The sequence below is a fragment of the Hyperoodon ampullatus genome (assembly GCF_949752795.1).
Source record: "Hyperoodon ampullatus genome assembly, chromosome: 6".
Lineage (NCBI taxonomy): Eukaryota > Metazoa > Chordata > Mammalia > Artiodactyla > Ziphiidae > Hyperoodon > Hyperoodon ampullatus.
In genome coordinates this window covers 118,015,557-118,039,184 of record NC_136919.1, presented here as the reverse complement: position 1 = coordinate 118,039,184, position 23,628 = coordinate 118,015,557, and the positions used below count along the sequence as shown (strand labels likewise).

The following is a 23,628-nucleotide window of genomic DNA, read 5'->3' as shown; positions in this document are numbered from 1 at the left end:
AGTTTCTGGGTACAGGTAGCACCTTAAACCTGGTTTCAGGGGTGGGGGAAGGACAATAAAAGTTTGAAATATGACATCTCTTCTATTTGGGAAGAGAATGGTATAGATCTTTCAGTTTTTCAACTACAATAAGGCAAGATTCTAATTTTTAGAAACAGGTATTTAAATTTCTTGCCATATCTTAGGCCTGAGAAAAACTAGGTCAAACAGACTACAAATTATGAACTCTAATGTACTATGTAAAGAGGATGTCCACACTTAATATGAGCAAAAAGTTACTTTGTTTTATACTTGTTTCTGAAAATGGCAAATAACTTATACATACATACATCCTTATACATATGTAAATCCTTACAGATACATAAGCGTATGGGCATGCATGTGCATACACATGCAAATGTATATCTGTAAGTACATGTACATAGCTATCAACACTAAAAGAATACTCTATAACTATGGTTGTTTACCAGGAATACACAACAAAATCTTCCTGGTAGCTTTTTCAAAATATCTTGCCTGGACCCTAAACCAGACTTAATCAGAACTTCAGCAGTGAAATCTGGCATGTGTTTTGGAAAAGTTACTCAGGTGATTCTAATGCATTTACAGTTAGGAAAAGAATCAATACTCTCTGGTAGTTTCTAAAATCTTTCAAAACCCATGCTCCTTTTTGGTAAATATAAACATTTCGAACTCTACTGAAATACTTCAAATGAGTTAAATATCATGGCTAAGGGAATTCCCTGGTGGTCCAGCCAGTGGCTAGGGTTCCATGCTTCTACTGCAAGGGGCATGGGTTCCCCCCCAAAAAAAATTATGGCTAAAAAAGAAATTGAAGCAATGGTCAGGAACTATGTAGGCTCCCTGCAGGTGGGGTCCTCTCCTACAGCTGACGATCCTGATCCATATATGCTTGGGTGACAATGATGTGAAAATCAGAAGTGGCTGGTATCCACTCGTAATAACAGTTAAGCACAGAAGCGACTTACTGATTATGGTATGTGCTACTTTCCATTCGAGATTTTCTAGTTGTCTTACTAGATGTAACTATAAAAACTATGGACAGTGCTTGCATTGTTTGAAATTGGACAAGTTTAAAATAAAATTGTGAAAAAGAAAATCTGTATTAATGTTCAGAGTTCTTGAACAGAGCAAGGCCATCTACACAGTACTTGTTTTTAATCAGTTATATTGAGGTATAAATTTTTTTTTAAATTTTTTTGGTGGCTTTGCCACACAGTTTGCAGGATCTCAGTTTCCTGACTAGGGATTGAACACAGGCCACAGCAGTGAAAGCCCGAATCCTAACCACTAGGCCACCAGGGAACTCCTGGGGTATAATTTATACACAATAAAATCCACTAACTTTAACTGTACAATTAAATGAGTTTTGACAAATGTTTAGAGTTGTGTAACCACTGCCACCACCACCACCAGGATACAGAACAACTCCATGGCTCCCAAGAGTCCCTCATCCCCCTGTACAGTCAATTCCCCATTCACGCCCCAGCAAACCAGTCACAATACTTCTCACTTGGTTTATGGAAGCTAAAATTCAATCCACCCACCTACTGTCTAAGACATACCCACATTCTGTAAATTTCATACCATAAGTAACTTTCTACAAATTGAAAGAACTTTAGAGACTATAAAATCCTTACGGAAAATAATACAGTCTTTAAAGGAAGTAGTTTTTGACCTTGCTAAGTATTGCAAAATAGTCCCCCTCCCTCAGATGGATATTAAAAACTTACAAAGGGGAGAAATATTCTTTCAGTTCTTATTTCTGGTTCAACTCAAATCAAGCAATAATACCTTCTAAGTAAGTATAAAGATCTAATGTAAAAATGCTTTTTAAAACCTTACCTGTTCTATTCGGTGTCTTGTCTGTAGATAAGGGTCATACCTAGCACGGATAGCTCGCATGGAGGTTGGCTAAGAAAAAAGAAAAGTATCCTGTTATGCCCATATTGAACTAAGAATAAAAAGTAGTTTCAAAAGGGTATTAAAAATAAAGTTCCCTTGGGCTCCTTTCTTCCTCTCTCAGTCTTGTCAGGGTTCAAAACAATGTCCTGAATAGCATTTGGCTGGTCTCCACTCAACAGCAGGCAGCTCCTTGGATCATAGTTATATCTTTGTGTAAACCCTTATGGCATCTCCAGGGTCACCAAATTGTTATACTGCTCACAGACACAGCTGTGTATACACATTCAAAAGAGTTACTTGATAAAATAACCTTTAAACCAGATCATTAAATATCAATACAACACAGTTTGTAATGGCTTGACAAAAAGCCATCATGCTATCATACAATGGAATAGTCTACGGCCATGAAACAATATACTGATATAAAATGTTCCCTAAGATACATTGTTAAATGAGAAAGGTAAAGTGCAAGGTTTTGACAGACTACCTCCTGTGTAAAAAGTTAGGATAAAGAATATGTATTGCTTTTATATCTCTATACTATCTCTGAAGGACGTACAGGAAAGGGATGATACTGATTGTCTTCAGGGGCTGGAGCAGAAAGGGGTGGCTGGGGAGAGTGATGAGAGGGAGTCTTTTCACCGAAAAATTCTTTTTGTATTTTTAAAAATTTGAACTATGAAAAACAGGTAAGAAATGAAAAAACATGTATAAGAAAAAAGTCACATGGTTTCCTGGCCGCTGGCCTCTTCGGATGAGGCCGACGGCCTCGAAAGCCTGCTCGCTGGCCTCCTGCTTGCACTCTTGCACCCGCTCTAATCCTGCCCTCACAGAACCATCAAATGATCTTTTAAAAACCGACGCTGGATTATATCATCCCCCTGCTTTAAACCTGGGTGGCTTTTCACGACACCTGTAACACACTCCTTGCCCTGGCGTACAATCCCCCGCGTCACCCGTCTCCCGAATCTCATTCTCCCCTCACCCGCTCTGCTCCAGAGCCCCCCACTGGCGTTCTGAGCCTGGCTCCGTGCTCCAGCTGTTCTCTCTGCTAGGAATGCTCTTTCTTGGTATTCTTGAAAGGCTCTTTCTTGTCATTCAGGGCTCAGTTTAAATGTCACCTCCTCAGACCATTCCTTCCTAGCCTCCAAGGCTGAAGTATCCACCCTGCTACGATACCTTGACTTGACTTCCCTGCTTTGCATTTACTAGTACCTGATTTATTTTTTCTTGTCTGTTTCTTTACTGTTTACCCCCCACTTATTAGAATGTAAATTCCTCAAGACCTGACCTGTTTTTTCCCAGCTGCAGGGGCAGGACAATGTACTGGTGAAGAGCACAGGATTCAAAGCCTGGCCCTGTTACATATTAGGGGCGTGTCTCCAGGCCAGTCGTGTAAGACTTCCGGGCCCTGGTTTCCTTATCTATAAAACTGGGATAGCAATAGTGTCTACCTTCAAAATCCTGCTGTAAGGTTTAAAGCTGTAAAGCACTTAGAACAATGTTGATATATTAATAATAAGGGCTTACATAAATATTTCTCCAGTGACTAGAACAACAGACACTCAGCAAATGTTTGGTGGATGAATAACTTAACGTAATCAGGAAAAAAAATAAAAAATAAAAATTTTAAGAAAGCCAGTACTTGTAAAAGCACACTCTTAATAAAGTATGCTGTAACACTCCTCAGGACAGCCTCACGTGACTTTACCTCATATCCAGTATAAGACTGGGTCGAATATTCAAAGTCTGAATCAGGTCCACCAGGGCAGTATCTGCCAATACAATGAAATGAAGATGTCAGATACAGAACTTAGTTCAACCGTCTAGTTCAAGTATCTACAGGCTCCGTAAAATCTGACTGAACCAGCTTCATTTTTGAATCCTAACAGAAGATTGTACCTTTGTAGTATCTGCAAATATATACATTTTCTACTAACAAGTAAAAAGATAAACATATAAAGGAACATTATTACAGTCATTTTCAGAGTACTGCAGTCACTATTATTTTAGAAGTTTAAGCTTTTAGGGGCAAATAACCGGGCCTAAGCTTTCCTAAGTTTGGACTGATACTCACAGTGCTCTCTTGGGAACTACACTTAAGAAAATCTTTCTCCTGATTAATCTTCCTGTCTAGAGTCATGAATATTCTTCTGCTAATTTTTCTAATTATCTAAATTTAATAAGTTTAAAGATTATTAGTAAGGATAAGTTTTTACTTTGATACTTTTCTGATCCAAATTCATTATAAACTTCTGACATTTGGAATTTAGGCAGCTCATATTTCCATTATCATTTATCAAGTTAATAGAATATCTACTGTTTTGAGTTCTGTAACCTATGAATTTTTTTTTACTGTGTATTGCAACAAATTAAAATCTTTATATGCTTCATTTATTAAAAAAAATTTTTTTTTATTTTTATTATTATTACTTTTTTTTTTTGCAGTACATGGGCCTCTCACTGCTGTGGCCTCTCCCGTGGCGAAGCAAGGCTCCGGACGTGCAGGCTCAGTGGCCATGGCTCACGGGACTAGCCGCTCCGTGGCATGCGGGATCCTCCTGGACCAGGGCACGAACCCATGTCCCCTGCATCGGCAGGCGGACTCTCAACCACTGCACCACCAGGGAAGCCCTATGCTTCATTTTTAAAGCATTGAGATATCCTACTAATAGGTGCTTGTTTCAAAGAACTAACTTATGAATCTATTAAGTCAAAGTTTTAAATATTACCAGGGAGTTCCCTGGTGGCCTAGTGGTTAGTTATGCCGGGCTTTCACTGCTGTGGCTCGGGCTCAATCCCTGGTCGGGAAACTGAGGTCCCACAAGCCGTGGCCAAAAAACAAATACAAACAAAAAAAAGTTTTAAATATTACCAGCATGTATTAATCAAGGCTCTAGGGGACTTATTGGTTCAATTAAAATACACACACATATACAACTTATCACAATCATCATACTCACACACATATGTTTCCTGTAAAACTGATGTGTGGACATCTGTGGGGTTTGCACATGACAGCCACAACAGCAATCTATAAAAGGAAGATTAATAAAAAAGCAATTATGAAATAATTCATACAAATTCTGGAGAGTTGTTATCGCTCAGAAAGCAGGAGAGGAATGCAATCAGAGGGTGGCACCCAAGGGGGTTTCAAAAGTACTGGTAATGCTGTATTTCTTAAACTGAGCCGTGGGTACCAGGGTGATCTCTTTTCAATATTATTAATCTTCAAAATGTACATATGCATTGTATACACTAGTTTGTATTGTATTTTACAATAAATTAAGTGCAAAATAAGGAATTAATAACTTTTAAAGTCACGGTGATTCTTATTCTCTCTTGCTCTTTCTGATTTGTTTTAATAAAATAGCCTACAAGAGAACAATTACTTATGCAATTCTATAAAATTATATCTAAACCTAACCTTTGTATCTCAAACTCTTCCCAATAGATCTCAATATTTAGAATAGAGACTATTAAACTGGAGCTAGACTGCAGAGTGTGTGCAAGATATTCTCAGAGGGGTCTGTCAGAGCCCAGTGGGGTAGGAAGAGCATCTGCTTGAGAAGGACGTGATGGCAGAGTTAGACAATCAGTTACATATGGGGGCAGCTGGTCAAATAAGGGTATACACTAAGATGAATGCAAGCCAGGTTTCTTACTGTCAGAGAAGAAAGTTATGATTTTTTAATTTATTTTATTGAAGTATAGTTGATTTACGATGTTGTGTTAATTTCAGCTCTACAGCAAAGTGATTCAGTTATACACATATATACATTCTTTTTCATATTCTCTTCCATTATGGTTTATCACAGGATAGTGAATATAGTTCCCTGTGCTATACAGTAGGACCTTGTTGTTTATCCATCCTACATAAAATAGTTTACATCTGCTAGCCCCAAACTCCCAATCCATCCCTCCCCCACACCGCTCCCCCATGGCAACCACAAGTCTGTTCTCTATGTCTGTGAGTCTGTTTCTGTTTTGTAGATATGTTCATTTGTATCATATTTTAGATTCCACATATAAGTGATATCATATGGTATTTGTGTTTCTTTTTCTGACTTACTTTACTTACCATGTTGCTGTAAATGGCATTATTTCATTCTTTTTATGGCTGAGTAGTATTCCATTGTATATATGTACTACATCTTCTTTATCCATTCATCTGTCAATGGACATTTAGGTTGTGTCCGTGTCTTGGCTGCTATGAACATAGGGGTGCATGTATCTTTTTGAATTATATCAATAGTTTTATCCAGATACATACCCAGGAGTGGCATTGCTGGATCATATGGCAACTCTATTTTTAGTTTTCTGAGGAACCTCCATACTGTTTTCCATAGCGGCTGCACAATTTACATTCCCACGAACAATGTAGGAGGGTTCCTTTTTCTCCACCCCCTCTCCAGCATCTATTATTTGTAATGACTTTTTAATCATGGCCATTCTGACTGGTGTGAGGCGGTACCTCAGAGAAGAAAGTTAAAATATGCAAAGGGAGAGAACTATAATGAACTCTGTGGATTGGATGAAATTAGAGGTACTGTTGCAGACTCACAGTATACACACACACAAATATAGATGCAAATGTGTTATGTATATGTATGTGCATGTATGTACATATATATTTCCTAGTTTGGTCCATGGAGAGGGTCTGGGAGCAGCAACACCCTAACGGCATTGAGCACATCTAGCAGTCAGATCTTTGTTTCTAAATATTCTTCTCCACTAAAAGAAACCAGGGCTCCTTGGAGAAACAGCTGATTCCAGGGCTGGGGTAAAGAAAGTACAAGATGAGCCTGGAACATTTTATTATGACTCAATGCTAGAAACTGCTCAAAGAATGATGGGGACATTTAAAAAAGAAACAGAAACCAGCTTGAAAGGGCTCCTACTGGTCAAAACTGGGAAAATTTGTATATCAAAATAAATAATGATGGAACAGATTATAACCCACCAAACAGGAAACCATTTAATCCATTCACACAAATGAATGAGGAAACTGGAAGTCTGATAAGGAACAGGATATTTGCATAGTTTCAAAGTACTTCACCGGGCTTCCCTGGTGGCGCAGTGGTTGAGAGTCTGCCTGCCGATGCAGGGGACACGGGTTCGAGCCCTGGTCTGGTAGGGTCCCACATGCTGCGGAGCAACTGGGCCTGTGAGCCACAACTGCTGAGCCTGCACGTCTGGAGAGAGGCCGCGACAGTGAGAGGCCCGCACACCGCGATGAAGAGTGGCCCCCGCTCACCGCAACTAGAGAAAGCCCTTGCACAGAAACGAAGACCCAACACAGCAATCAATCAATCAAAAAAAAAAGTACTTCACCACACAAAACTTCTTAATTACAAAGTGGAAAAGAATAACTTTACAAAGGGGACGCCTAGCAGACATCACCTTGATCAAAGTAGACAACATCAGTGACAGGACAACAAACTATGCACCACCTGACAGGATATAATAAGAACACCGTATCACTTCTGTGATGTTCCTGCCAGAGATGCAAACCCGAATCTAATTATGAGGGATCTAATTAGATCTAATTAAACCAAACACATCTAATTAAACTTAACACATCTAATTAAACCAAATTGAGGGAGATGCTATAAAACAACTTGCCTGAAATCTTCAAAAGTGTTAAGGTAATGAAGTAAAGGAAAGACAGAGGAAGTGTCCAGACTGAAAAGCCATGACAACTAAACGCAGCATGTGATTCTGAACTGGGTCCTGTAGGTCATTACTGACACACCATTAGAAACTTGAAAGAGGTCTGAGGATTAGACTATGATAATGTATCAGTGTTAAATTTCTGATTTCGATGGCTGTATTGTGGTGATGTAAGAAAATGTTCTTGTTTATAGGAAGTACACACTAAAGTATTCAAAGGCATTGGCTTTGCAACTTACTCTTAAATGGCTCAGGGATAAAGTGTTCTTTGTAGTGGATTTTCAACTTTTCTGTAAGTCTGTGATTATTTTTTAATAATAAAAATGATTAAAATTGAACTTAAATCATTAGTGATCTAGAGAAACTCCAAAATAAATAATTTTGCAAATCAAGGGCTTCCCTGGTGGCGCAGTGGTTGAGAGTCCGCCTGCCGTAGGGGACACGGGTTCGTGCCCTGGTCCGGGAAGATCCCACATGCCGCGGAGCGGCTGGGCCCGTGAGCCATGGCTGCTGAGCCTGTGCGTCCGGAGCCTGTGCTCTGCAACGGGAGAGGCCACAACAGTGAGAGGCCCGTGTACCGCAAAAAAAATAATAATAATTTTGCAAATCTGAATTAAAAACTTAGATTTTCAAACAAATGTTTGTATTTAAAATGAGACACAAATGGTATATGTATACCACTGACGAGGTCAATCTTATTTCCCAATCTTTTATTGAGGGCCTACAATATAGGCCAGGTTCTGAGCTACACAGAGCAGGTGGGCCCTAAGACTACAAAAATATTAATGCACTGCCTCTGTCCTCTGAAATCATACAAGCTAGCAGGGGAGGAGGACATAGATAAATAGGCTATTTCAAAACCACATGGTAAGAAGCATGTGGTAAAAGAAACTACTAGGGATGCCCAAAGAAGGGGATTAATTAGCCCTGACCAGTGGCGTCAGGGAAGCCTTCCTAAGGGGTTGACAGCCATGCTGAGTAAGAGTTAACTGAACTAAGAAGGCAGAGGGACGTGGGGACCAGGGAAGCAATGTGCAGGAGTTTTCAAGCATTTTTTAAGTGGCTGAACTCTCCCTTCAAGTAATGTTTTACTTAGAACATCAACTTACAGATGAGAGAAAAGCAACAGCCCTGGGTGAAGTAGAGATGGGGCCTGATCCCACGGCTTCCCTATTATTCCCCACAGTAGCTCCTAAAACACTTATACGGATCTTGTAGTTTTGTAGAATACAGCTTAAAGGTTACTGATAAGGTAGAAAAAGCTATGACTTTGGAGTCAGCCAGAGAGATGAACCTCTGAATCTTTCCTCTGCCTCTTACTGTGTATTTTCCTGTTTTGTAAAATGAAGACAATACTACCTACCCTCAAAACAGCTTTGAGGATTAAATTAGAAAACACACCAGTGCAGTGGCTGGTATGTAACAGGTGGGCAACATATGGTCACTACTGTTGCAATGAGTAATGATACTACTCTGAATAATAAAAATCATGATTTTCAAAGCAAAAAAACCAACAAAACAAACAAAAACTCAAATACAAACAGATTCAAAATGGATCATAGACTTAAGTATACTAAAAAGGTATGCCACAGACTGGGAGAAAATATTTACAAGACACATGTCTGATAAAAGACATGTATCTTAACTATACAAAAAAAAAAAATCCTTAAAACTTCACAATAAAAAAACAAACAACCCAATTAGGAATAGGGCAAAAGATCTGAAGAGACACTTCACCAAAGAAGATGCACTGAAGGCAAAATAAGTATATGAGAAGATACTCAACATCGTATGTCATTCAGGAATTGCAAATTAAAGCAATGAGATATCACTACATACCTAACAGAATGGCCAAAATCCAGAGCACTGACAACACCAAATGCTGATGAGCTTGTGGAGCAACAGGAACTCTCATTTACTGTTGATGAAATGCAAAACAGTGCAGCCACTTTGGAAGACAGTTGGGCAATTTCTTACAAAGTTAAATATAGTCTGACCATATGATCCAGCAATCATGCTCCTAGGTATTTATTTACCCAAATGAGTTTGAAAACTTTTGTGTATGCAAAAACTTTCAAACAAATGTTTATCGCAGCTTTGTCCATTATAATGGCCAAAAAGTGGAAGCAACCAAGATGTCCTTCAATAGGTGTGTGGATAAACAAATTGTGGGACACTCAGACAATGGAATATTATTCAGTGCTATAAAGAAATGAGCTATCAAGCCACTAATAGGACATGGCATAACCTTAAATGCCCACTGCAAAGTAACAGAAGCCAATATGAAAAGGCTACAAAACATACTGATTCCAACTATATACCATTCTAGGGAAGGCAAAACTACAGAAACAGTAAATAGATCAGTAGTTGCGAGAGGTATGAAACAGAGGAAATGATGAGGGGAGTTTTAGGACAGTGAAACTATTCCATATGATACTGTAACAATGGATACATGAAATTATGCATTTGGTAAAACCGACAGAATTTACAACACTGTGAGTGACCCCAATGTAAACTACAGGCTTTGGTTAATAATAAGATAGCAATATTGGTTCATCAATTATAACAAATGTGTCAAACCAATGCAAGGTATTAATAATAGGGCAACCTGGGGAAGGGGGAGAGAAAGTATATGGGAACTCTGTGCTTTCTGCTCAATTTTTCTGTAAGCCTAAAGCTGCTCTATAAAAAAATATAAACAAAGCACTACAGTAACAGCAGAAGTAAAAGCATGGAAGTTAGTAGACATATATCTGGAGAAAACTATAATTCAAAGAGATACATGCACTCCAATGTTCATTGCAGCACTATTTACAATAGCCAAGACATGGAAACGAACTAAATGTCCATCAACAGATGAATGGATAAAGAAGATGTGGTACATATAAACAGCGGAATATTAGCCATAAAAAATAATGAAATAATGCCATTTGCAGCAACATGGATGGACCTGGAGATTATAATACTAAGTCAGTCAGAAAGAGACAGATAAATATATGATATTGCATATATATGAAATCTAAAATATGACGCAAATGAACTTATCTACAAAACAGAAGCAGACTCACAGACACAGAGAACAGACTTGTGGTTGCCAAGAGGGAGACATGGTGGGGGAAGGATGGATTGGGAGTTTGGGATTAGTAGATGCAAACTATTATACAAAGAATGGATAAACAGCAAGGTCTTACTGTATAGCACAGGGAACTATATTCAATATCCTGTGATAAACCATAATGGAAAAGAATATGAAAAATGTATATATGTGTATAACTTAATCATACATTTGCCATACAGTAGAAATTAACACAACATCGTAAATCAACTATACTTCAGTAAAATAAATTTTTTAAAAAGCATAGAGGTTAGGATGCATAGCAGCTAGGGAATGACAATCAGCTGTGTTCCTTTGATATTTTTAATAGTCATTCTGGTGACACTGCAGAAAATGGATTTGGTGCAGGTAAGACAAAGTAGGCCCATTAGGAAATGACTAAAACAATCTAAACAAGAAATAATAAAGGCCAAAACATTCCTCCCAGTGGTGGTAGGAATGGACAATGCATTTCGCATCTTTTAGAAACTGAGTGGATGGGGGTACCATTAGCTAAGGTGGACAAGGAAGATGGATGAGCAAGTCTGAGGTTTTGGTTATGCTATACCTAAGGGTATACTTACAGGCAGTCAAAGGAGAAACGTCTAACAGGCAATTTGACATGGATGTGAAGCTTGGGGAGAAGTTGGAGCTACAAGTCAGCATATGGCAATACTTAAAAACATCAATGGATGAGATCACCAAAGAAAGCATGTATGGCACTAAAAGCAGTTGGCCCAGGACCACAGAAAAATCAATTTTTAGAGGGAAGCAGAACAAGAGTAGCTGTCAAAGAAAGAAATGATCCGAGGTAGGAGGAAGACAGACAGAATGGAATTATGAAAGCCAAGTGCATTTGTCAGGTTGAAACATTGCTAAACCTTTGTCTCCATGGTGGCAAGCCCACACACAATGATGAAAACTGAAAATCCAAGACTTACCCATAAAGCACGTTATTTAGGGATATGGAAGTAAATGCCAAGAAATCAGCTAAGACCTAAAAGTGGTTGCCCTGGGGGAATAGTGGGGGGAGAATGGGAGGTGAGGGGTTTGGACCTACTAGTTTTTATGAAAGAGTCTTTTATACTAGGTACAAACAAACCAACCCCAAACACTTAAGTACAAAGGAGAAGAGACTAGGATAGGTGGTACATTGTGTGTGAAAGTTCTGGGGTTTAATTAGTCACAAATATATGATCCAGGAGATACAGCTACCCAGCAAGTCATTATAAGCTGCATTTACTAGAAGTACAATATCCCCATCCAAACAACAGACTGAACTTCTTAGATCACATCAGGAACACAGCATTCGCTTCTGGGTACCATGTTTTAAGAGGGTCTAAATACTATCAATTCTTCCCTCATGTCTTTCACACTCATCCTTTTTATCCTGGAGGCCCTACCTTGATTCAGGCTCTTAACACTTCACACCTAGGTCAAACCAAGAGTATCCCAACTGGTCCTTTTGGCTCCAAGCTACCCTACATCTTGTATGCAAATTAATTTTCTGAAAATCTATTTGGTTCCCATCACTCCCCTTCTCAAAAATCTTTCAGTTTCCTATTATCTGGCTATTTTGCAGGACATTTAAGATCTTTTACAAGTGGATCCCATGCTAACTCTTCACCCCAATGTCCTGCTGCTTTCCAAAATGAATTGTCAGCCCCAGTGAGTCTGGTACACTCGTGGTTCCCTGCACACACACCTCTTACATCATCTCTACCTCTGTGCCCTAGTTCTTGGGTCCTTGCTCCCATCACTCTTTGAACCTGCTCTTCTCTGCTTATATGGGCACCATGTATATGTTAGTCAAGCTCCATGCTTCCTCTTGGGCTTTCCCTAGTCCCTTTTACTGCAGGGACATCTCTGTCCTCTGGACTCCCATATCACTCCCTATGGTGTCAACTGTTTCACAATTACCATATATATTAACAGAACGGCTTTGCACTATCAATTAACTTTTCAAAATACCTTTTATAAGTATCAATCTTGTAAGCCACAAGCTTAAGATGGCCAACAATATTGGTCCTCTTATGATAGTCACCAAGCATCTAGCTATACTTTTAAAGACACCAAAAACCAAAACATCATCTACCCCTCTAAGAACAGGGACCCTTTCCCCTCTGTGCCCTCCTAGCATTCTGCACGTGTCTCCACTCCAGCACACACCATAGCATATGGATTTTATTAGTCCAAATCCCCCACTTCCACCTCACTACCTGGCTGTTACATGGAGGCAGGGATCTGTGGTGGAACAGATACACAATCAGTCTTTGATGAATTGAATCACTCACCCCACTGGCAGTTCTGATGGGTTTTGCCTTTAACTTGGGGACCAAGACCTTTCGATACTGAGGTGGGACTGCAGCAATGATATCCACCAGGCGGGGCTGTGCTGAAAGGCCATATTTGGCAGCTGTCCTGGTTTTCACCCTGAAAGTAAAGCATCTAGCATTATCAAGATCACAATATTTCAAGGACAAGCTACCAAAAGGATAACCTATAAATCACATCATCAACTCCTTTCACCAGATGACAACAGTGGTTTTAACATTTGTAATTATCAGGGAACTAGAACAAAATTCATGACTTCTTGTTCTCCAGAGTACCAGAAAGAAAACCAGATGACTACAGGGCGGGGGCCCAGGACAGTGATACAGTGTAGGTCTCGTTCAAAGTAGTGCTCCAGCTTCGAAGGATTCTACCCTTTTCTCAGCTTCCACGCTACTACACTTAGGATCAGATTAATTCTGTTGTGGGGGACTGTTCAGTACATTGTAGGATGTTTAGCAGCATCCTTGGCCTCTACCCACTGGCACTTCTTCCCGTTGTAACAACCAAAAATGTCTCCAGACGTTGCCAAATGACTTGAGGGTGGGGATGGTCATGCCTAGTTGCAAAGCACTGCCTCAGGCCAACAAAACAAAACAAAACAATTTAAAGCAAAGCTATGCAGAACCAAATAGGAAATAAAGTAGATATATTTTTAAAGCTTTAAAAGTTTTAAAACTTTTTCTAATTCAAAATATTATATAAAGAACAGAACAATAAAACATATAAATATACTCTAACAATTATAAAACAATCACTCTTGTAACCACATTCCAAGAAAGAGAATATGATCAGCACTTCAGAAGACCCGTTTGCCCCTTCCTGACCGTAACCCTATCCCTAACCCCCAGAAGTAACCTTTGTTCCAACTAATAACTCCTCGCTTTCCTCTATAATTTAGCAATTTTTCTTTTCTTTGTGGCTGCTAACCAAATCCTAATAGTCACTTTATCTTCTCACTTTAATCCATCTAGAAATATTATGGGGTGTTCAAATCATTTCAACAAATGGTTACTGAGTACCTGATAGATACAAGAGACTACCTAAGTACTTGGTATGTCAGGAGGTGTAAGGCATAGCTGTTTCATGCTCTGTGTTCGCATGTTTGCAGACAGGCATGCACAAAAATAAATCTACAAGTAATAAAAACATATGTATCAATAATAAAACACACACACAACAATGAATGATTCCAGATCTCAAGAGAGGAACTCAATGTGTGCTGAGGAGATATTCAAAGAAAATGGGCACAGAAAAAAGATAGGCTTCAGACAGGCAATAAAGACACAGAGATGGGGCTTCCCTGGTGACGCAGTGGTTGAGAGTCCGCCTGCCGATGCAGGGGACACGGGTTTGTGCCCCGGTCCGGGAAGATCCCACATGCTGCGGAGCGGCTGGGCCCGTGAGCCATGGCCGCTGAGCCTGTGCGTCCGGAGCCTGTGCTCCGCAACGGGAGAGGCCACAGCAGTGAGAGGCCCGCGTACCGCAAAAAAAATAAAAAATAAAAAAGACACAGAGATGACACTGAGAGCAGACAGGCTGGCTTATGTGAAGATGCAAAAATAGGATAGTACAGATTTTAAGAAATTTGAGTACACCAACTTAACAGAAAGCAGAAGGTTTTCAATATGAAGATACAGAAGTTTAAAAAGTTGGAAAAGTTGAAGCCACACCGAGAGGCCTTACATAATGGGCTGAGGAATCTGCGTTTAATTCCACAAGCACTGGGAATGTGCTGAAAGCTCCCGCACAGGGAAATGATGAAGGAAAATTAATCCAGCAAGACAGTAAAAAGAACTGAAAGCATAAACTACTGCAGGAGTCTAGACTTAAGTTTAAAAAGGAATGGAAGAGGAAGTTGGTGGTGAACATGAAAGAGAGTTATAATGAAGAAACAGGCAAAATTTTGACTCAGTGGACCTAAGGGAAAAGATTCAAAGATGACACGAGTTTCAAACCTGGGTGAAGGTTAAAACAATTAGGCAAAGAGGACATCTGAGTCGGGGCTGGTTTTAAAGAAGATGCTAGCTTTAGCTTCAGATGTACTAAATTAAAGAGAATGACAAAGATATACAAGAAGTAGAAATGTTCATGAGAAACAAAAGATTTGTATAATTAGAGGTATAGCCAACAAAGATGGGGAAAAGAACCCCACTGCTAAACACATGGTAGAAAAGCCAATAAAATAAAATATAATGTCTTCATGGTATAAAAGAATAGTTACTAATTTATTCTTTAGCAAATGTTTATCAAGCACAATGTTCCAAGGAAGGGGTGTAACATTGTAGTATCTCAGGTAACAGAAGACAGGGTCCAAAATAAGGTCATGTGCGTAGTGACTAGACCACTGACAACCTGGGGATGGGGGGAGAACCCTTTCACTAGAGCAGATCTGTATCACAAATATATAGTAAATAAATAGATGCAGAGAGGAAAGGCCACTCTTATTTGAGGATGTAGCCAAGTCAAAGCTGAACATGGCTGTGGAGAGGAAGTGGATGAACGTGTCCAGGAGGTTCTGAAGTAGGGAAAGGCTGGATTCGATCAAAGGCCCCAAAGAGAGGGCTTCCCTGGAAGAGAGCTACCACCTCTCTGAGACGACCGGGAAGAGAGGAAGGGTGTGAAGTGAGATGGCCCAGAAGGACAGCGCCTGGGCTCTGGAGACGGACGACCTGATTCTAAATCCCAGCTCTGCCAATCACCAGTTATTTACTCCTGAACAAATTATTTAACCATTCTCTAAGAGGACCCACCTGTCAAATGAGGTAAATACCTACCTCATATAGTGTTTGAGAGGATCAGCTGAGCCAATACACATAACGTACTACTAACAGCGACCGGAATACCGTAAGCGCCCAAGGAATGTTAGAAACTATTAGTATTATAAGGCTATAAGGCAATTTTGCCATAAATAATCGATAGGGCAGGGCAGAAAGCTAAATTCTCAACTGAAACATGAAACATGAGATAGAACCAGTAGTATTTGATAATTTCATAAAAGAGATCTACTACCCAAGAACAAGATTACCTTCTTTTTTATAGATCCACTTACTTATTTAGATCGATGTCTTTCCCCTGTTCGTGGGCTTCAATCAGTTGTTTAATAACATCTCCTATGGTCAGCATCATCAGCTCAGCAGGGCTGAGATCTCCTGAAAAGATAATATTTGACACTAAAAAAATCATATTATTCAGTAAAGGTTTTTGTATTTATTAGGAGTTTGCCTTCCAAAATCATTCCAATCATGTCAAAATGATAGCTCAAGTACACAAGACACTACTGTATACAATTTGATCGTATATTTTACATCTTTAATTTTAAAACCAACCTGGCTTCACCTATATATGGGAAGAATTCACTTTAGAAGCATATACACCTCAAGAATGATAGATGCAGGAAAGAGCAGAGACAAACATGAGGAAAAAGAACCTAATCACACAGGAAAGGACCAAAGTAGTTAAAGTAGCTTCCCTTTATCTCCAGATTGGTAATTACATTTAGATGCATTATTTCATCTGATTCTCAGAACACAGTGAGGTAGATGGAACAAGAATATTTTCCTGTCCCATAAAAATGCTACCAAGGGGTGAAGTTGAAACTCAAATCCAGGTATCCTCAGAAGTAATGTTAATACTGTTTTGAAATACAAAGACATGGGTCTGTACGTGCCTAGGGATCTTAACACACCTGTAAAATATAGTGTGTCCGCCATCGCAACATTCTCCTGGCAACTGAGGCCGCCCTTCTCCTCTAAAAGGCAACAGCAGAAGCTGACATGTTCTTACATGACCCCACCCCCCAATTAAAGTTGATTGGTTCAAGGATGGGCACCTGTCCAGTCGGGCAAATCTGAGCTCTTTTTCTCAAGGCAAAAGAGACCAGTCCCTCTCCAGTGATAAAAAGTTGTGAGATTTCAGCTTGGGAGCTACTAGCAAGCCTGCCTCCTGCCTGCAGAGAAAGCTGGTGTGCAAAGATAATGATGTCATCAGAGAGAAACACAGATGAGAAAGCCCTGGCACTCATGGAGCCCTTTCATTTACTTTATCTCATTTGAAACCTCACAACACTGGAAGGTAGGTATCGTTACCACATTTCACAGACGTGAAAAATTAAGGCTAGTTAAGACATAATTGTAAATGGCATAGTTAAGACTCAAATCCAGGTCTTTTCTCCGCAACTTACATGCTTTTTCCCACTGTACCAAGCCATGTCTAATTTAATGAGGTAAAGCTAACACATACAAAACAATCTGAGAGAAAAAGAAGTCCATCTATAGTCAAAGGCTAAGTGCTTTCTAAACCATGTAACTCAGCCCTTCAGAGTTCTACAAAGGTGCCTGAGGGGCCTTGTAACAGGTCCGGCTGGTGGTGATTAAGGTAAAGGAGGAAGGGGAGGGGGAGGGAGAGGGAGGGTCTCTTTCTCCATTTCAACCAAAGCCGCTCGGCTTTCATCTGTTTATATGCTGAAGTTCTGCATAAGAATTTATTTGGAGGAGGAAAGGTGATTCAGGTGATAAAAATACAGGCAGACCTCAGAGATACTGCAGGTTCAGTTCCAGACCATCACAATAAACCAAATACTGCAATAAAGCAAGTCACACGAATTTTTTTGGTTTCCCAGTGCATATAAAAGCTATGTTTACACTGTACTGCAGTCTGTTAAGTGTGCAAGAGCATTATGCCTTAAAAAAAACCTTAATTAAAAAATACCTTATTGCTAAACAATGCTAACCATCATCTGAGCCTTCAGCAAATCATAATCTTTTCGCTGGTGGAGAGTCCTGCCTCTATGTTAGCTACCAAACTGATCAGGGTGGTGGCTGCTGGAGGCTGCGTGGCCGTGGCGATTTCTTAAAATAAGACCACAGTGAAGTGTGCCTCATCCATTGACTCTTCCTTTCATGAACGATTTCTCTGGAGCAAGCAATGCTGATTGACAGCATTGTACCCACAGAACTTTCAAAACTGGAGTCAATCCTCTCAAACCCTACTGCTGCTGTATCAACTAGGTTTAACCTAATAGTCTAAATTTTTTATTGTAGTTTCAACAATCTTCACAGCATCTTCACCGGGAGGAGATTCCATCTCAAAAAACCACTTTCTGTGCTCATCCGTAAGAAGCAACTCCTCATCCATTAGTTTCATCGTGAGATTGCGGCGATTCCGTCCCATCTTCAGGCTCCACTTTCAATTCTAGTTCTCCTATTTCCACCACATCTGCAGCTACTTCCTCCACTCAAGTCTTAAGCCCCTCCAAGTCATCCATGAGGGCTGGAATCAACTTCAAAATCCTATTCATGTTGATATTTTGACCTCTTCCCATGAATCACGAATGTTCTTAATGGCATCCAGAATGGTGAATCCTTTCCAGAAGGTTTTCAATTGACTTTGCCCAGGTCCATCAGAGGAATCACTATCTATGGCAGCTATAGCCTTACAAAATGTATTTCTTAAATAATAAGACTTGAGAGTCGAAATGACTCCTTGATCAGGCTGCACAATGGATGTGTGTCAGCAGGCATGAAAACAACATTAATCTTGTCTCCATCAGAGCTCTTGGGTGACCAGGTGCATTAACAATGAGCAGTAATATCCTGAAAGCAATCTGCTCTCAACAGTGGGGTTAAAATATTCAGTAAACCATGTTGGAAACACATGGGCTGCCATCCAGGCTTTGTTCCATTTAGAGAGCACAGGCAGAGTAGACTGAGCATAATTCAGAATGGTAAAGGAACATTAGCTTCAACTTAAAAGTCACCAGCTGCGTTAGCCCCTAACAAGAGAGTCAGCCTGTCCTCTGAGGCTTTGAAGCCAGGCAGACTTCTCTCTAGTTATGAAAGTCCTAGATGGCATCTTCTTCCAGTATAAGGCTGTTTTGTCTACATTGAAAATCTGTTGTTTAGTGCAGCCACCTTCACTAACTATCTTAGCTAGACCATCTGGATAACTTGCTGCAGCTTCTCCATCAGCACCTGGGGCTTTGCCTTGCATTTTTATGCTATGGAGATGGCTTCGTTCCTTAATCATCATGAACCGACCCCTGCTAGCTTCAAACTTTTCTTCTGCAGCTTCCTCAACTCTCTCAGCCTTCAAAGAATTAAAGAGAGTTAGGGCCTTGTTCTGGATTAGGCTTTGGCTTAAGGAAATGTTGTGGCTGGTTGATCTTCTATGCAGGTTACTAAAACCTTCTCCATATCAGCAATAAGGCTGTTTTGCTTTCTTATCATTCATGTGTCCGGTACAGTAACATTTTCAATTTCCTTCAAGAACTTTGTGTTCACAACTTGGCTAACTGTTTGGTGTAAGAGGCCTAGCATTCAGCCTACCTCAGTTTTCGACATGCCTTCCTCACTAAGCTTAATTATTTCTAGCTATTGATTTAAAGTGAGAGATGTACAACTGTTCCTTTTACTTGAACCCTTAGAAGCCACTGTAGGGTTACTAATTGGCCTCACTTCAATATCCCTGTGTCTTAAGGAATAGGGAGGCCTGAGGGGAGGGAGAGAGATGGGGAAATGGTCAACAGGTAGAGCAGTCAGAACACACACAACAGTTATCAATTAAGTTCATCGTCTTATGTGGCAATTTGTGGGGCCCCAAAACAATTACAACAGTAACATCAAAGATCACTGATCACCATAATAAACATAACAATAATGAAAAAGTTTGAAATATTGTGGGAATTACCAAAATGTGACACAGAGACACGAAGTGAGCAAAAATGCTGTTGGAAAAATGGAGCTGATAGACTTGCTCAAACGGGTTGCTACAAACCTTCAATTTGTAAATAACAAAGTATTTGCGAAGCGCACTAAAGCTAGGTGCAATAAAACGAGGTATGCGTGAAGATAAAGATTTTTAAAACACTTGTGTAGCCCTTGAGTATATCAAGAATTAACCAGAGAAGTAAATTAGTAAGAAAAGGCTTCGTGGAGGAAATCACACAGGGATCTTTAGCGGGCAGGATCTGGACAAGCAAAACAGAGTGCAATCCAGAAGGAACAATATTAGGTATAGGAATTACCTATCATCTTTACGTGCAGGAGTACTGCCTAACTAGAATAGAGGCTTTTTCACAGGGTTCAGTAAGAACAGATTACAGGGTACACTGGCTACAAGGCAAAGGCATTTAAATAGGATGCAATACACAGTGGAGAATTATATGTTCTCAAGTTTGGGAGTAAAAAGATGAAAGTAGTGTTGAAAGAAAATAAGTACAGATTGATCCTTGAACACTGGCTTGAACTGCACAAGTCTACTTATATGCAGATTTTTTCAAATAAATACAGTACCTGTATTTTTATTTTACAGATCCTTAAAGTTTGTGTTTGAGGATCTGAGTCCTGATTCTATCCAAACTGTTTCAGCTTCCTGCCCTTTGGTGAGTCATTTATCAATTCCTTTGTTTTTTCAGACAGAGATAGCAACACTCAGAATTTCAACTGTGCAGGGGTCAGTGCCCCCGACCACCCCCTCCACTGTTCAAGGGTCAACTGTATACAAAATATACTAAAGAAAAAGGATACAAAAAATGATTCAGAAGATGAAAAGAATACACATCCTCTGGATACTAAGTAAAAGGCTCTTGAAAGGCAACATTGTTAAAAAACAAAACAGATTTACAGTAAAGAAACTTGGATGACAGACTCAGTCCCTAGCTTCCAAACCCTACTGGCTGTGTGATAATGAGAAGATGAATGGCTTCTGAGCTCCCATTTCCTTGTCTGCAGAATTAGGATAATCCATACATATCTTTCACAAGATTCAGTAAGAATCAACAAAAATAATGTATATATGAAAGCCAAAGTATTATTCAAATATCAGTTCTTAATGAAGGTGGGTTAGGGGGATGGTGGCTAGAATGATGAGGAATAAACTATTTCAAGAAGCAATTTCTTTAAGAACAGAACTTGGTAATAAATGAAGTCAAAAGTTTAAAGCTGGAGAGATGGAGGAGCACGTTAGAGCGAGAAGATAACTAATCAATTAGGGGCATGTAGAATTTGATGCCACAAAGCAACTGAAGGTAACTTGGACACTTGGAGCAGTTGATGCCAAGAGGCACAGTGATTAAGGAACAGATTTTTTTTTTAATTTTATGTTTTTGGGGTTCATAGAGACAGCCTGAGAAACCAGTTCTGGGCTAGGAAAGTTTCTTAACTCTTTTCACCTCGGCTTCTTCATTTGTGAAAAGGGGACGATATCAGCCTAAGAATTATTAGCAAAGGCTCAACAGATGGTAACCATAGTTATCATAACCATCATTATAATTAGACCGACTGCTCAATTGAGCTTACAGAGATAACACTAGAACCTGTGAGAAAATACCTGAAATTTGACTCCATTCGGCTGAAAAACTAAAGATGGAATTGCTCCACGCTAACTCAGGAAGTAATACAAATGGGAATGACTGCCTAACTGCCCCCACAGAATCGCAAGAATAATTCAGTGGCTTTCTTTCTTTAACTTTGAGCTTTAAAATAATCTCGGATAAAAAAGCACGTGAAATGTGTCGTAAAACGAATCTTAGCAAATTAAGAGTCCGAGAACGTGTTAAGTCCACCGACCACGTTAACTTCTTGGAGGGCATACCTTGGACTAGAGCTTTTGTCCTTTATGCAAAAGACACCAAGTGACTGCCAAAAAGGAAGAGTAAGGATAGGTTGGTTCAAAAAACACAACAGGTGAAAGGAGAAAGCAGGGGGCTGGAGGCCACAGACGGACCACAGGTGGCTGGGGAAACTGGATGAGGTAGCGGATTCCCGCGGGAAAAACTGGCTTCAGCACCTGAGGGCTCGGGGTTCGCCCCTTCCCTACCACCGCCCCGTTCCCCCTCCCTTTCGCACCTTTCCGCTTCTGCCTCATCTCTCCGCTGTCGTAGCAGCCGCCACCCCAGACAATGTAGCGTTACCCACTCGGACCTCTGGGAAAATTACCAGCCACAAAGCAACTCTGTCCTGTCGTAAAATGACGATCAATATATCGTAAAGCTGTTCCCAGAAGACAGCGCGCGCAAGGGTCCGCCCCGCTTCCCAGCAGCTGCTCGCAGAGCTCCAGGAGGCGGGGCAAAGCGGCGGCCCGGGCGAAGCAGCCCGGAGTGTAGGGGCTGTAGGGTTCCCACGTCCGAACGCAAGGGCAGCTTGGGCATTAGAAACCGCGACCTGGGCAGCACAGCGACAGGACAGAGCTTATGGACAGAGGCTGTGCCAGGAAACCTAGATAAGAGGGCGGATGTGGGTGGTCTCTAAATAAAGGTGGAGGAGCCCAGGGTACGTTGCGTCCAGGGTGGCTGGGCGGGAACGTGAGTGGGGATCGCGGGAAACTAGATTCAGAGCCTGGAAGAGACGATGCAGGAATCAAGTAACGATCTGAGGTCCAGGCTCTGACGCCAGTGGATCCCCCTGGTCTCAGATGAATGGCGCGTTATCAATAACCATCATGAACGCTCTGGAGGTCTCTCCAGAAAAACGCACACACGCACAAAGTTTTGTAGTGTTTGGAGGCAGGACATGGACTCATGTTTTCCTGAAACCCATCCATGATCTCCTTTGTTCATGGACCAGAAATTAAGAACGCCTCTCGTTAACAAAGACAGGAATCTGTGCTGTTTCCAGTTCCTTACTTTCCACTAGAACTGAGGTACCGCCAAGTCTTTGACCTCACCATGACACTGAAACTGTCCTGGTCTTTTGTGACTGCCCAGCAGGACAAATTCAGTAGCATTTATGTGTTCTTACTGTCATCCTAGTACCAAGTGACATAAGTTAGCTACTTAGGAAGTCTTTTATGATAGGACCCTCCACACTCTGAGTTTTTCTTCTGCTTTTTCTCAGTCCTGCTGTATATCATCTCAAAATATTGGTGTACCACAGGGGTCACTTCTCAGTCTTGTCTTCGCCAACGTGATCCCCAGAGTACCAGAGCTTTTAAACACCATCTGTCTGCTCCCATTTTTATAGTCCAACTCCAACTTCTTCCCTATTTGACATCTTGTTAGATCTGCATGTCTGATATGTATCGGAAACTTAACACGTCCCAAAAGGAACTCTGCTTTTACTTCAGTTCTGCTCTTTCCCCAATCTTCCTTAAAATGAAGACACCATCCTCTACCTCATCACTCTTTTACCTCACACAAGAGAAAGAGATGGGTAGTACATTTGTAGATTTTAACTTATAACTGGATATGTGGTATTTGAGCTAATACTTGATATGCAGATATCTGGGGGAAGAGTATTTCAGACAGAGGGAACACTTAGAGCAACGCTCCTAGGGAGAGAGGATGCCTGGTGTATTCAAGGAAAGTAAGGAGGCCGCTGTCAGTTGAGCAGTGAACCAGGGGAAGTGTAATAGAGGTCAGAGAAGTGATGAAGTGCAATGGGGGACACTGCAGCTCATGTAAGACGTTGTAGGCCAGTGTAAAGCCTTTGCCTTTTATTCGGCACGTGAGGAGCCGCTGGAGAGTTTTTAGCAGAGATATAATCTGATTTATAATTTAAAAGTGCCTCTATTTGCTGTGTTGAGAATGGACTGTAGGGAGGAAGGGTAGAGGTAGGGAGATCAGTTAGGTGGCTGTTATCATACCTACGCCAGGGATTCCCAAACTT

General features: G+C 40.5%; 1 protein-coding gene across 1 annotated transcript in view; it reads right to left on the bottom strand.

Annotated features, from left to right (window-relative positions):
- ELP3 (elongator acetyltransferase complex subunit 3) overlaps positions 1-21,889 on the bottom strand; it is a gene marked incomplete at both ends in the record, with an annotated part of 99,892 nt that extends 78,003 nt beyond the window's left edge. Inside the window, 7 exons of the mRNA XM_079706759.1 lie at positions 1,867-1,935; positions 2,653-2,773; positions 3,638-3,701; positions 11,278-11,368; positions 12,988-13,126; positions 16,077-16,176; positions 21,745-21,889. Coding sequence (XP_079562885.1) covers positions 1,867-1,935; positions 2,653-2,773; positions 3,638-3,701; positions 11,278-11,368; positions 12,988-13,126; positions 16,077-16,176; positions 21,745-21,889 — 729 coding nt within the window. The remainder of the gene's footprint in view (positions 1-1,866; positions 1,936-2,652; positions 2,774-3,637; positions 3,702-11,277; positions 11,369-12,987; positions 13,127-16,076; positions 16,177-21,744) is intronic.
- Between the last annotated feature and the right edge of the window lie 1,739 nt (positions 21,890-23,628).